We start from the raw sequence: 13,434 nt of genomic DNA on the forward strand, positions 1-13,434 counted from the left end.
TTTCCCTACACCCTGTATCTCTCTGTTCTTGCATTCTAAGAAATCCCTGCTTGTGACCCTTGGTTATCCAAAGGTATCCTGGCTGCATCCCAAAAAACATGATGCCCACTCTCACTTCCTTTCTTATGTCTGAAGTTACCTCCCAGATGTCCTCCACAAGTCCCTTCCTTCCATCAAATCCCTCATGAAAGCCCACCTTTTCAATGAAGCCTTTGGAAGAACTCTTTAGAATTTAGATACAGTATAGAATCTGTGAACCTCTTTCTGGACTTCCATCAGGATACTGCAACTGTTGCATCCCATTTCACCCACCTTTAGGATTAAGATACTAACTTTTCTTCTTCAATTTTCCACCTACACATTGAAAAAGATTGTCCTATTATGGATAAATTATTTTGTGAAGAAGGAAGATAGTTTTATATATTGTGTAGCGGATCTATTTTGGTTTTCGTCAAAGAACAAAAAGGCTGTTAATGACAATGCAAACAGATCAGCGGCATTTATAATAGCTGAAGAGGTTTGTTCTTTTCTTTCAAGCCTTAAAGGAAGTTAGGAGGGAAAGGTTCCAACTCCAGGGAGTTGGTGTTTGTTGCAAAAGCCTCGACTGAAACTTATCTAAATGGAGTGTCAAGTGAAATGAGACAATTACCAGTTGTCTGTTTTATCCAAAGGAATTATCAGCAGGAAAGAAACAGCTATGCAGGCGCTCTTAATATTACCTGCATGAGGTAGCAGATAGGATAACAGCTGACAACAGTCTTTGTCTATTGGAAACTGTAAAAAAGAAATCTGATTTTGATCTTTTAAAAATTGCCTTTCCTTGTGGAATTTATTGTTCAGCTTAAGAAGTGCTAGCTTTGATGTGAGTAGGAGATATATAGATATAGACAAAAAACATTTATGAACTGCTTTAGCAGTGTTTCACTAATCTCATTCTAGCTAGTGACCTAGATACTATTCCAGTAGACTATCCTCCTAAAACTGTGCATTATTAAAACCTCAGAGTTCAGGTTACAGGTTTGTGGTAGTGTTTCTGATACATATGAAATCAAAGTGGAATGAACTCCCACTTGTTCTTGTTAAGTATCATGCATACTTTTTAAATGTGTCTGTAGATATCAATGATTAAACTTTCAGCTGCTCTTTTTCTGTTCAGAGAAACTAGACACATTCCTTCTACAGATTTAGAAATATGAGAATAGATTTCTGACAAAGACTTCTTCATGTTGTTTTTGAATGAGAAAATGAGATTTTTCTGTTGTAATGGGATCTGCAAGCTCTTGAGTGCACAAAACCCTTTAAAAATAGTTTATGTATTTACACAAGGCCAAATATCAGAGCAAAGGAAAATAATGACACAATAAATAATTAAGTGTATTAAATGGATTAAGTCATTATCAATTAAAACAGTCAAGTGATAAGCCAGTTAAAACCATTTCTTATTACTTCTGTGTAATAGAAAATCTTCATGACTATGCATGCAAAAGTTGATCCAATGAAATATTACATTAATTTTGCAAACTTTAGAAACAAATAGAAAACTAACAAGAATCTTGTTTTCATTAACTAGTTACAAAGTTAACAACTATGCAGCATGTTGTAGTTAGTGAGAGATTAGCAAACCTTTTAATATAATTAACACATGTGGCTACAGAAGGGATGATTATACCTATACCTGATTATTATCCTTGCAGTTCAGACAGATCATTAGAGGTGTGGAACAGTTTTAAATTTAGCATTCTGCTTGTTACGTAGGCACTGTAAATAGTAAAAAAAGAAGAAAAAAAACTATTCTGATACTTTAAAGTTTTAATGTTACAGTAGCTATATGCACCTCCATATGATTTTGATTTATAAAGCACTTCATAGTTTTTAGTGCAAGGGTGGGGAGCCTTCTTTCCATTGTGATCTGCATTCTGTTAGGGTATGGTTACCAGATTTTTTTCAATGAATCCGGGAACATTTTTTCTTTTTTTTTGGCTGAGTAGCAACAGGGAGTCAGTAGTGGGGATGGTGAGGCAAAAGACCCTGGGCCCAAGCACACATGCATATTGTATAAAGGTGCAAAGCCCTTCTTTTGCGCCTTGTGAAACATAAACGCTCAGAGGTTTTTTTTAAAAAAAAGGGAAATGGTGCGCCGTCTGCCAGTGACTCCTGAGCCTTCCCCAATCTCCTTCCCCCTTTGTTTTGACAGATCAGGGGAGGCTTGGGAGTCACGGGCGGGTGGCTGTTGCCCAGGAGGAGCCAGCCTGGTAGTGCAGTTGGCTCTGGCTGGCTTCAGGAGCTGCTCACTGCCATGGCACAGGAAAAAATGGTGGGCCCCAGGGCAGCCAGCAGCTAACAGCTCCTGAAGTCAGCTGCTGAGGCTGCCGTTGCCACATTTCCCGGGGACAGATTTGCGAATCTGGGGACGGAATTTGTCCGGGGACAGATCTGCAAATCCGGGGATGTCTGGTAACCCTATGTTAGGGGCAATCTGTTGGGGACTACACCCCTACCCATTTACTGGGCCACTGGGGAAAGCATAGATGACTTGTGCCAAAGGTTTGAACCAGTTGCTTGTAGAGGGCTCTCCCTTCTCCATACATTTTGACCTTGTTTTCCTGTCTTGCCCTCTTCTCTCCCTCCAAGCTCTCCCCATCTGTGTAAAATAAGGCCAAAGGCTTCAGGTCCCCCACCCTTGTGTTAATACATCTCTATAGTGGACCACCCCCATTTCTTAGTTGTGGAATGCTGTGTAATCTTTAGTACTGAAAGCTTAGGCAAATATTTGCAGTGAAGCTATAAAATAATATTTACTGGACTGTTTTGGTTTTGAAGTCAGTAGTGTGATGTGGCTTTCAACTCTCACATGGTGGGAGTATTTTTTCAGGTGACCTTCTAGGAAGATCACAGGTCATAGAATTTGTTTTAGAAAAGACTTCCCATCCTCCGTGTTTGTGAAAACTGGACTACAGAGGTACCTCCGGTTACAAACTTAATTCATTCCAGAGGTCTGTTCTTAAGCCAAAACTGTTCATAACTCGAGGCATTGCCGGGACAAAGTTCGCAACCGGGAGCATCTGCTTCCGGGTTAGCAGAGTCATAACCCGAAGTGTTCACAAGGAGGACGGTATGTAACATGAGGTTCCACTGTAATCAGAAATTTGTGTGTACAGAATTTCAAAAGTATTATCAAATGGTTGCTTAATAAGTGAGCAAATTATAGTTCTACCAGAGCAATTTGAAACAGATTGTTGCAGTGCAGAGTTTTCCTATTCATTATGGCAGCTTGTATTCCATGTCCTTTTCCTACTCCATTCCATTCTCCCTTCTCCTGGTTTTCTGTTGTCTGCCTAGCTGTTGTCAAACCTTTGCCACTTTCCCTTTTTGTGTTCCTCTATCCATACTTTACTCAACACTGTACCATTAAAAAATAAATAAATCCTTTCAGTGTCTTTCCACTTCTGCTTTACCCTGCCACTGTTTGAAACAGCTGCTTTCTCCCTTCTCACTATACTCAAACTTCTCCCTCCTTCATTCCTCACTTGCTTCATGTGAGAGAGTTAAAGGATTTGGAGCCTTAAGCGTGGAAGTTCCATATTGAATGTAGTAATTTAAAATACATATTTCTTTCGCAAGCATGCAACCATATGTGTACATCACAGGATATGGAGCCTTCAAACCTTCCATAGTAGTTTATTTAAACCTCTGCCATTGTTTAAATTTGCCAGTGTCCTCTTATTTCCCTCCATTCCTGCTTTACTCAAACTTTTGTTTTAAACCATCTCTCCCCCCCCCCCCGCCTTTCCATTCTTTTTTCCATTCTATGGCCACTGTTGTTGTGCAACCTTCCTTCACTTCTGTTCCCCTATCTCACTCAGACTTAATGCAAATCCAGGATTGTAATGCAGCACTACAAATCCTGTAATGGTGGCTGCACTATGACATACTTAATTTTTATTATAGAGAGAGATGGAGGAATGCACAGATTTGATGAAGTGTCACCTACCTTCACCAGGAAGAAATGGGCTGTTGCAAACATAGCTTAAATATATATTTAACCCTGCCTCATTTCAATTTCCTGCATCTTCTAGTGCTCAAGAGCCTCTGCATTTGGATAATCCTCATGTCTTACAAAACACATTTTTAGTTTGTGAATCCTTCAGGATTATTGTTTGCATTAATTGCTACTTTGTTACTCATTTTTGATGAAAAGATTAAGCAAACCAGATATAAATATTTATACTGTCTACATGCTGCTGTATACACCCATAAAATAACTTTGAGAAAATGTCTTCTTTCATTGCAGGGTGAAAATAGGGACTATGAAAAATTCAATTGCACATTTTTATTCTATTATGCAGTTTGCCATTAGTCTTCTGGGGTACTCTAAAAATTGATGAAATTGATGAAAATGAATTGTTCTCACAAAAAAACCAAACTAGTACATAATACCAGTTTCAGAATTATTAATCAGAGCTGAAAACTTTTAAAAGAAAAAACTCAAAGCAAGACTATGGGTGTAGACCACCCTGCAGACTCCTTCCTCATGCATATCCAAAATCTTCTCAGAGCAGATTGCGGAAGGCTGCAAGAGGAAGGAAAGAAAGAAAGGTGATGTCCATTGTACAAGTATATAGGCAGTGTTGGATGTAACACTAATAATTCAGGCTGCAATCCTGACCCTACTTACCTGGGATTAAGCCCCATTTAATTCAGTAGAATTTACTTATGGGTAGATGTGGTTTGGATTGCACTGTTATGTTTTATGAACATAAAAAAAGTTCACAGTGGGATTTTTTCCTTTTTCTTTTTTAAATATGCTTTTTATTAGTTTTCTTACTTAACACACACACACACACACACACACACACAAAACACACAATATAATAACAAAAACAAAACAAAAAACCATACATACATCCATAAATCCATACGTTTTTACAAAAGAACTTATGCCACCATGTTCTTAATTCCAAATTCCTTATCTTACCCAATAGACTTCCATCTTCCTCAAAGTGGGTCCACTTTGGGTTCTCCTTTCCAGTTTCTGGCAATTAATATTCTTGCTGCTGTTGTAGCATATAAGAATATTCTCTTTTTTCATTTGAAATATCTGAATCTAAAATGCCTAAGAGGGAGGCTTCTGGTTTCTTTATGAAAGTTTGCTTAAACATTTTTTTCAATTCCTCATATATAATATCTCAATTTTTTATTTTTTATTTTGCAACCACAACTGGATTTTTTCTTTTGGTGGTTTCTGTGACATTTTATTGCCTTTCAGGGTTACTGTGAAAGTTGAGATTCTTAGTATATGTGTCAAGGCAACACACCAGTCACTCTGGAGCAAGAAAAAATGATATTTGCTAAACAAAAACAGAAGAGCTGCTGTAGAATTGAACTTTTGTCTTAACCGAACATGGAATGTAGTACTACCCATTTTTTAGTTGGAAGTCTAAATCCATTTTATTTCAGTTGGATTTGCTTCTCTAGTAAGTGTACAGCTGTACTCTTTTATTTATCCTTTCTGTTGTTGTGTAGTTTGGCTTGTTTCTGGATTTTCCAGAAAGAGATTATTTTTATGCTTGCTGTAGATATGCATAGGAAGCCTTTTTTGGTTTTCTTCGTATGTAAGATCTAGCTCCTTAGCTGATTTTGTTTAAACTCTGCCATCTCTCATAGCCTGGATTATGTGCTTTTTTTTATATAGAGGGATGAAACTAAGGATGTTGGGTAAATAAGAATCAATGTGCTTATTCCACATTCAGTGGACAATAGTATATAAATTATCCATTGCAATTTGCATTGTGCTGTTGATGGATTGTACACTGGGTGTGCAACTGAACAGAATGATCTATGTTGTGAAGTATATTGCCGTTGGTACAGCTTTAGTCTTGGCATTAGGTCTTGCTGAATATTGATGAAATTCAGGCATAACTAGGCACTTGCCTGATTGTGTGTGACAAACAGAAATAGTGACCAGGCAAAAGCCAAAAGAAAAATAGTTTGCTGTTTGATAAAGTGTGTGGCGTCATCAAAAGGGCCTCCTTAGCAGACTGTAGGAATCAAATAGGTGTGTAGATGGACAGATGGTCTTTGAGGTAAGCTGGTCCTGTATAATTTTGGTATTATGCACATATTTCAGCATATTGACCATGTCAGCAAATCTTCACAAGGATCTCAAGACACATGCAGAACAGAACTCAGGATATAGACTACAATTGAAGTAATATGTATAAAATGTATATATTGAGGCTGCAGGCTTTAACATACCATCAAATAATTTACAAAACTCAGGCAACAGAGCAGAAAGTATGAGAGGTAGGGACACAGAACTTAGGACAGCAAGCACATAGAAGTTGAAGCATCAGAGGGCAACATGAAAGAAGCACTGAGGAGACAGGGACCAGAGGGCAATACATTGTACACATGAAACTTTCTACTATCTGTTGAGATATCTACCATTGGTTTTTAGCAAATTCAGTGCTGTACACATTTGCTTGGACTATTATTTGGTCCAGCACTGGGAAAGCCCCACCTGCTTACATGGTTCAGATACATTATTTTTCTTTCTACACCTCCACTGCTGAGCTGCTTGCCCCAAATTCCCAAAATAGGGACCTGAAAGTGAGAGAGAGATTGGAAATGCCCAAGCAGGCATCAAAAAGGTGGGATATTTATTTCAAAGATTGTGAAAGCAGTTCCACATGCATACACAACTTGCAGGTTTACTGCTTCACAGCACACACATATGCACATCTATGCATGTGTAAAATGAGCAGTGTTTAATAATAACAATGGGAACAGAGGCTTTAGGCACTGAGGCAGAATAATCTGTCTACTGGTTGACCTTGATTGACCCATCCTTGATTTATACAAAGTTACACAGGAAGCTGCCACTATACCAGGAAAATTTGCCCTTAGATTAGCTTCACATTGTTCCTGCTAGAAAGCATTTTCAGTTTTGTAGTAGTCATATCTTTTTTGGTGGAAAGCTTTTATAAATATAGAAAATGGTTACTCAGAGTTTCAAGCTATTAACTATGCAATTTGAACTTATGAAGCAGCCATATTATGAATTAGAAGAAGAGAAGAGTTTGAATTTGATATCCCGCCTTTCACTCCCCTTCAGGAGTCTCAAAGCGGCTAACAATCTCCTTTCCCTTCCTCCCCCACAACAAACACTCTGTGAGGTGAGTGGGGCTGAGAGACTTCAAAGAAGTGTGACTGGCCCAAGGTCACCCAGCAGTTGCATGTGGAGGAGCGGAGACGCGAACCCGGTTCCCCAGATTATGTGACTACCGCTCTTAACCACTACACCACATCATGCTGCCTAAGATTTTATATATATATATATATAGGAACTGGGATTTTGTCCATGAAAAGTATATGCTTTATGACGAAGTCAGTGGCACCAACTTGAATAAAATATTTGGGGAGCCTGCCCCCCACTGGAAGGTTGCAGGAAGGATGGACAGAGGGAGGGCACCCTGGGAGACAGGTGTGTGATTGGGTGCCTTATCTGTGCTTTCATGTGTGGAGATGGAGGCTGAGGTGGCTCAACACAGTCGGTTTTGGGAGTCCCCAGCCTGCCAAAACATTTGTGGGGGCGAAGGGGTCTGAACCGCTTTGAGTTGGCGCCTATGGTGGTTGCTCCTTTTGTGGTTGCATCCAGATATAGTTCCTACATAGATAGATATCTAATCCCACTAGAGAATACATTCCTCATTCAGATCCTCATTTCAGATGTTCAGTAATGTATAATAATAGACAAATAGTAGACAAAGCCTTTGTTGGCACTCCACTACCAGTAAAAGTGAATTTAGCTTATTAATGTGAATGTCATTGAAATAGTTGTCTAAACAGCAGTTTTGCTCATCTCAAGCAGTTCTCTCACATGCTTCTGCTTTGTCAGTGCAGAATTCCTAGTGACTGTGTCTATCCGGAATAACACATGAAGTGTTGTTTCCATTATCGCTCAGGAAATTGAGATTGTTGTGTGGAAACATGAGGCTTGGAATGTTTATTTCTTCTGTTGTGGTTATAACACCGTTTCTGGAAATATCATTAAAGGCTGGTCCATGCATTCATATATCTCACTAGATATTTCAGCTGATTTGGCTTAATTTAAGTGTCTGTTCTGAGGTGATACAAAACTTCTGCCTGTGGTGTGTGTTCTGTGATGGCAGTTTTGTACATACAAGTCACTTTTTAAAAAATGAAACCAAATAGATTTTATTTCAGTTAAACATGCTATCATCTTAGGACAACCAAGGTAAATAGAACAGTCCCAACAGGTAACTAGCCCAGTAATCCAATCAGCTGAACACAATACAATGTATTAATGACCGTAGAAAGGTACCATGACATGTCACAACACATACTTTTGAAACAGTCTCAGCCAGCTACCATGCAGTCTTATGTACAAAGAGAGAAAACCAGTTCAGCCAGTGTGGTGTAGTGGTTAAGAGCGGTAGACTCATAATCTGGTGAACCGGGTTTGATTCCCCGCTCCTCCACATGCAGCTGCTGGGTGACCTTGGGCTAGTCACACTTCTTTGAAGTCTCTCAGCCCCACTCACCTCACAGAGTGTTTGTTGCGGGGGAGGGAGGGAAAGGAGAATGTTAGCCACTTTGAGACTCCTTCGGGTAGTGATAAAGCGGGATATCAAATCCAAACTCTCTTCTTCTGCCTAAGATCGCAATGGATGCATGCAGAGCAAATTGACTGCTGTTTGATCAAAACTGACCAAAGCATGACACACTGTAGTAAATGTGCTTGCAATATGTTGCAATCTCAACTAGAAACCACAAAAGAATATTGTTTATATGTTGCACATACAAGTCATAAATTGATTGGTTGTTCACCCTTATGCAGCTCTCTAATTATGTGCAATTACTTATGTGAAGAACTAATGGCCTCAGATGGGATTGAAGATTGACATCTGCATCAAAATATATATTTTTTATTTTATTGGTTTATTGCAAGGAGCTGAAGATGCTGCACATATTTTCCCCATCTCAATTAATCCCTACAACAACCTTGTGAGGTAGCGGTAGGTTAGGCTGAGAGGTCGTGGCTGGCCTAAAGTCACCCAGTGACTTCATGGCTGAGTGGGGATTTGAATCCTGGTGTCCCAGCACTCATAATAATTTATCCAGCACTTAACATTTTTATGTCCCCTAACTGAGCTATGGAAATTATATTTAATATAATATTAAATTTAATTAAAAATTAGTATCTTTGTCTCTGCCAATCAAACAACATGGAATTTACCTTCCATCTAATAGAAAAACACTATTTTGTTCAGGAACTACCAGAACGTGCTGTGGGAAGTTCTGGATACTTACATCATATGGAAGTATAGAACTAGAATGGGTGCTTCTGACCCACTATGCAAACCTGGTCCACCAGGCCTTCCCACTTGGCCTTCAAAGCTGTTTTGGGAAAGCTATGTCCCTGCCCCCCACCCTACATCTGATGTCATACATTTAGTCAGGTGTGGGGCAGGTAAGGGTGGGGTTTCAAAAGAGCAATCAGGAACTTAAAGTGGGCTCCAGTTTGATAGAGCAAGGTGTGCTTCCCGCCAGAGGAGTGCAAATTGCTCAAAGAGGGAGAAGCAGCTTCTGTTTGATGGAAACCATTTCCCCTTCTCAACAGTGCTCTTTGAAGGTCCACGTGCAGGCCACTTCAAGCAGCAGCATGGGAGGGGTATGAAAGGGAGAATTCTTTCTTTCCTTCAGTCCCCTTTCCTGCTGGGGGAGGTAAGGGAAGAAAGCCTTCCTTTTAAAATGCTGACTTTTTTCAGAGTTCCCTTAGCAAAATGGAGTTCTGAACAAGGCATACTCCCAACTGCTCATCAACTGATGGGCAATAGCATCATACTTTGCTCAGTGAAAGAAAAGCAGAAACCACCTCTTCCTTCCAGCACTGTTCTTTGCAGTGCCAATCTGCGGGAGGCAGTGGCAGACAGGAGTGCCTGGCATGCTCTGGTCCATGGGGTCACGAAGAGTCGGACATGACTAAATGACTAAACAACAACATGGGAATGAAGGGGGGAATTCCTGAATTAATACTGTAATTGCATTCTCTCCTGTAAGTTGTACAGGTGTGTTTCTTCTTAAAATCTTGTTAGTATGCATTATTTTTGGAAGAGAAATTATTGCTTTCCTAAGTCATTAAATATTGAATTTACTGATCTTTCCAACCAGAATAATTTATGGTGTATACAGAGTGTTCTAATAGTTTCAGGCACTAACCATATATTCCCTTTCTTTTTAATGCTTTCCAATCTGTGGATGATATACTGACAATCCTTTTCTGCCATTGCTGTATTTCTATTCCTCAGAAAGTCTCCTAAGGTAAGTGACTGATCTTTTAAAATACTGTTCCCTATCAAAATAAAGATAATTTGCTCACAGTATCTAGCATGCTTTTCCACATTCAGTTTAATAGCTTTGCTTTCTAATAGGATTTAGAACCTGCATTATTTCTATCTAATTTTATTCTACAACCTGGTGCAGAGAAAAAGTTTGGAAGTTGCCAGCTCTGGTCTGTCTTTGTAATATGAATTTGATACATTCAAGTGTGAATTTTTGACAGTCACATAAGACTGAGGTGCATGTTAAGCAGACCTGCTTTGCCAGGCATACATACAGAATTACCGTATTTTTCGCTCTATAACACGCACCAGACCATAACACGCACATAGTTATTAGAGGAGGAAAACAAGGGAAAAAATATTCTAAACGAAATAGTGGATATATGATTTTTGTGGTTCATGCTGTGGCCACAGACATGTGATCTGACAGTGAGTTTGGAGTAGCCCAATGCAAAAATCCTGAGGATCCATGTGGATCCATGCTTTGTAACCACGGAGGAGGGAAGGAAGGGGAACCATGGATCCTCTGCTCACGACTGCACCAGATCCCCCCCGCCATCCGTAGGCAATCGCTCCATAACACGCACAGACATTTCCCCTTACTTTCTAGGAGGAAAAAAGTGAGTGTTATGGTGCAAAAAATACAGTATATGCATTTTACTGAGGGTCATTTCATATTTCATTGACACAGTGGTAACATACATGTGGTGTTGATCTGGGACCCAAGGTTGCATGTGTAGGAAGTAGTGTCTCAAATGTATGAAACTATCACCTTAGTGTGATGCTGAATTCCATCCCAGATTGCCATCTTCCACTAGGAAGTGTCAGGCTCACATAATCTTAGTAACTACCGTATTTTTCCATGTATAAGACGTCCCCTGTTTTTGAGGACTCAAAATTAAGAAAACACCCCTCAGCACTACCCGTGTATAAAATGAGCTCCAATTTCAAACCTAATTTTTTGGTAAAAAACCCCCTAGTCTTATACACGGAAAAATATGGTATGTCCACGTCCTCCTCTATGTAAGAATGGTAGCTGAGGGTCAAACACAATATATAGGATATCCATGATCAGATCTCCCAACACTAATTTTGTTTTTTAAATAGCTTTAAAGTGGATTGCCCATTTTTATTGGCACATGAGTTTAGGAAGAAGGAATTTTTAACCCTTCTCTTTGCACAGTTTTCAAAACCTAAAATGGTCTTGCTAGAAGAGAAATATATAGATACCTGTATTTTTCCTCTAGTAGGGCTAATAGCAGCTGGGGGGAATTTAGTTTAGAAAATACTGCAGAGGAATAAAAACTATTTTCCTAGAGCCAGTACTCCAATAAAAATTGGAGCCCATCAAAGCTGCATTTAAGAAAATGTGTGTTTTAAAAAAGTGGTAGTCAGGAGAGCTAATGCCCAATTTCCTGCATTATGTCTGGCTCTGATACATTTTCAGCCTGGAAAGATGGGAAATAGGTTAGACCTTTAGACAATAAACACCTGAACCTCGCAACTGACATGAATTTTGAGTAAATTTATCCACTTAATGTAGTGTGCATACAGAGAATGATATGGCAAGAAGCACTTTAAAAATGTTTATTAAATATGTACAAAATACAGTGGTACCTCAGGTTACAAACTCCGCTAACCCAGAAATAGTACCTCGGGTTAAGAACATAGCTTCAGGATGAAAACAGAAATCGCATGGCGGTGGTGCAGCGGCAGCGGGAGGCCCCATTAGCTAAAGTGGTACTTCAGGTTAAGAACAGTTTCAGGTTAAGAACGGACCTCCAGAATGACTTAAGTTCTTAACCCAAGTTACCACTGTAGTAATAATATAATGAGCACAGCTGTCAGAATTCTGATGATAAGAGATACATAATTGCATGCTTTAGTTTGTTGCAACCTTCCCCAACCCAGTGCCCTCCAGATACTTTGGACTACAACTCCCATACGCCCCAGCCCACATGGTCAATGATCAGAGGCTATGGGAGTGGTCCACAATGGTTCAGTTCATATGTCATGGCATGCCACAATTAACTGTGGATTACTTTTACTACTGCTGCTGATGGTCACTTTCCAAGCCCACTAACAAGTTGTTAGTTAGTATCTCATATAAGAAGAAGCTAACTGCAAATAATCAGAAAGATCTGGGATTTTTAAAAAGACATTTGAATATAAATGGTTTATTTTGCAAATTGTGAATGTTGCATTTGCTCTTCAAAATGGTGTGAGTTTTCATAGTTTTTGGAAGTTTTTAATTTACTTTTTTCTATTCATATGCAGGTGTTTGCCTTTGATTATTGCTTCTGGTCTATGGATGAATCAAATACTGCAAAATATGCAGGTATGATTTGTAATTACTACAAGGCTTGACTGATGATTTATAAAATTCTACTTCCCTCCCCATATTTAATGGAACCCACATTTTCCTGTTTTCTCTGTTTACAAAGTTATTAATTTTATTTTGAGTTCTAAGTGCATTGTGATTTGGTTATGTACTTGACAGAAAATCCATGGTTTTTGTTAGTGTTTTAAAACCTGTAGATAAACCCACTGTGGGTTGATTAGTGCATGTCTGAGTATTCTTTCACTGCGACACACCCTGTCCTTTCCTTGTAGTCATCTTAATTTTCTAATTACATTTATTCTATTTGGTTTACCCACACTGAACTCATGACTTTAGACAATAAAGAAACAGCAGGATGAAACAACATTGAAACCATCCAGATTGTGTTCATTTCTACATTTCCTTCTCAATAGGACTGGGAAGAGAAAACTGACTATCGTAGCAGAAATATTCATTTAAAATACATCAAAGATTCTGTTAAAAGCAGATTACTTGAAAAATTAATTGGATGGCAGAAATACTGCATCTGAAATGCTTACTTCAAAGTGCTGGACAATACCTGCTTTTTAGAAGCTGAAGCTTTCTCCTTTATTTCTTCAGACCCATATTTGAAAGCCTTTTTTCTCGTGTTGCTAGTTATTGGAGGAAAGTCAATTTTAGTTTTGTTATATAATAAAATGGTTTGGGCATTGTAGTTTTTATGTTTCATGAATGCACAAATTAGTGCTG

General features: G+C 38.9%; 1 protein-coding gene across 8 annotated transcripts in view; it reads left to right on the top strand.

Annotated features, from left to right (window-relative positions):
• The window catches only part of KIF13A (kinesin family member 13A), a 74,156-nt gene that overhangs the window by 4,446 nt on the left and 56,276 nt on the right, over window positions 1–13,434 (top strand). For 7 of the 8 annotated variants that reach the window (XM_083518894.1, XM_083518897.1, XM_083518893.1 and 4 more), the window contains exons 3-4: window positions 10,332–10,344; window positions 12,642–12,702. In XM_083518894.1, coding sequence (XP_083375020.1) covers window positions 10,332–10,344; window positions 12,642–12,702 — 74 coding nt within the window. Of the gene's footprint in view, window positions 1–10,331; window positions 10,345–12,641; window positions 12,703–13,434 lie in introns of those variants that run through there. The other variant, XM_083518899.1, reaches the window with a different exon arrangement.

The sequence above is a fragment of the Podarcis liolepis genome (assembly GCF_965112155.1).
Source record: "Podarcis liolepis genome assembly, chromosome: 8".
Taxonomy (NCBI): Eukaryota; Metazoa; Chordata; class Lepidosauria; order Squamata; family Lacertidae; genus Podarcis; species Podarcis liolepis.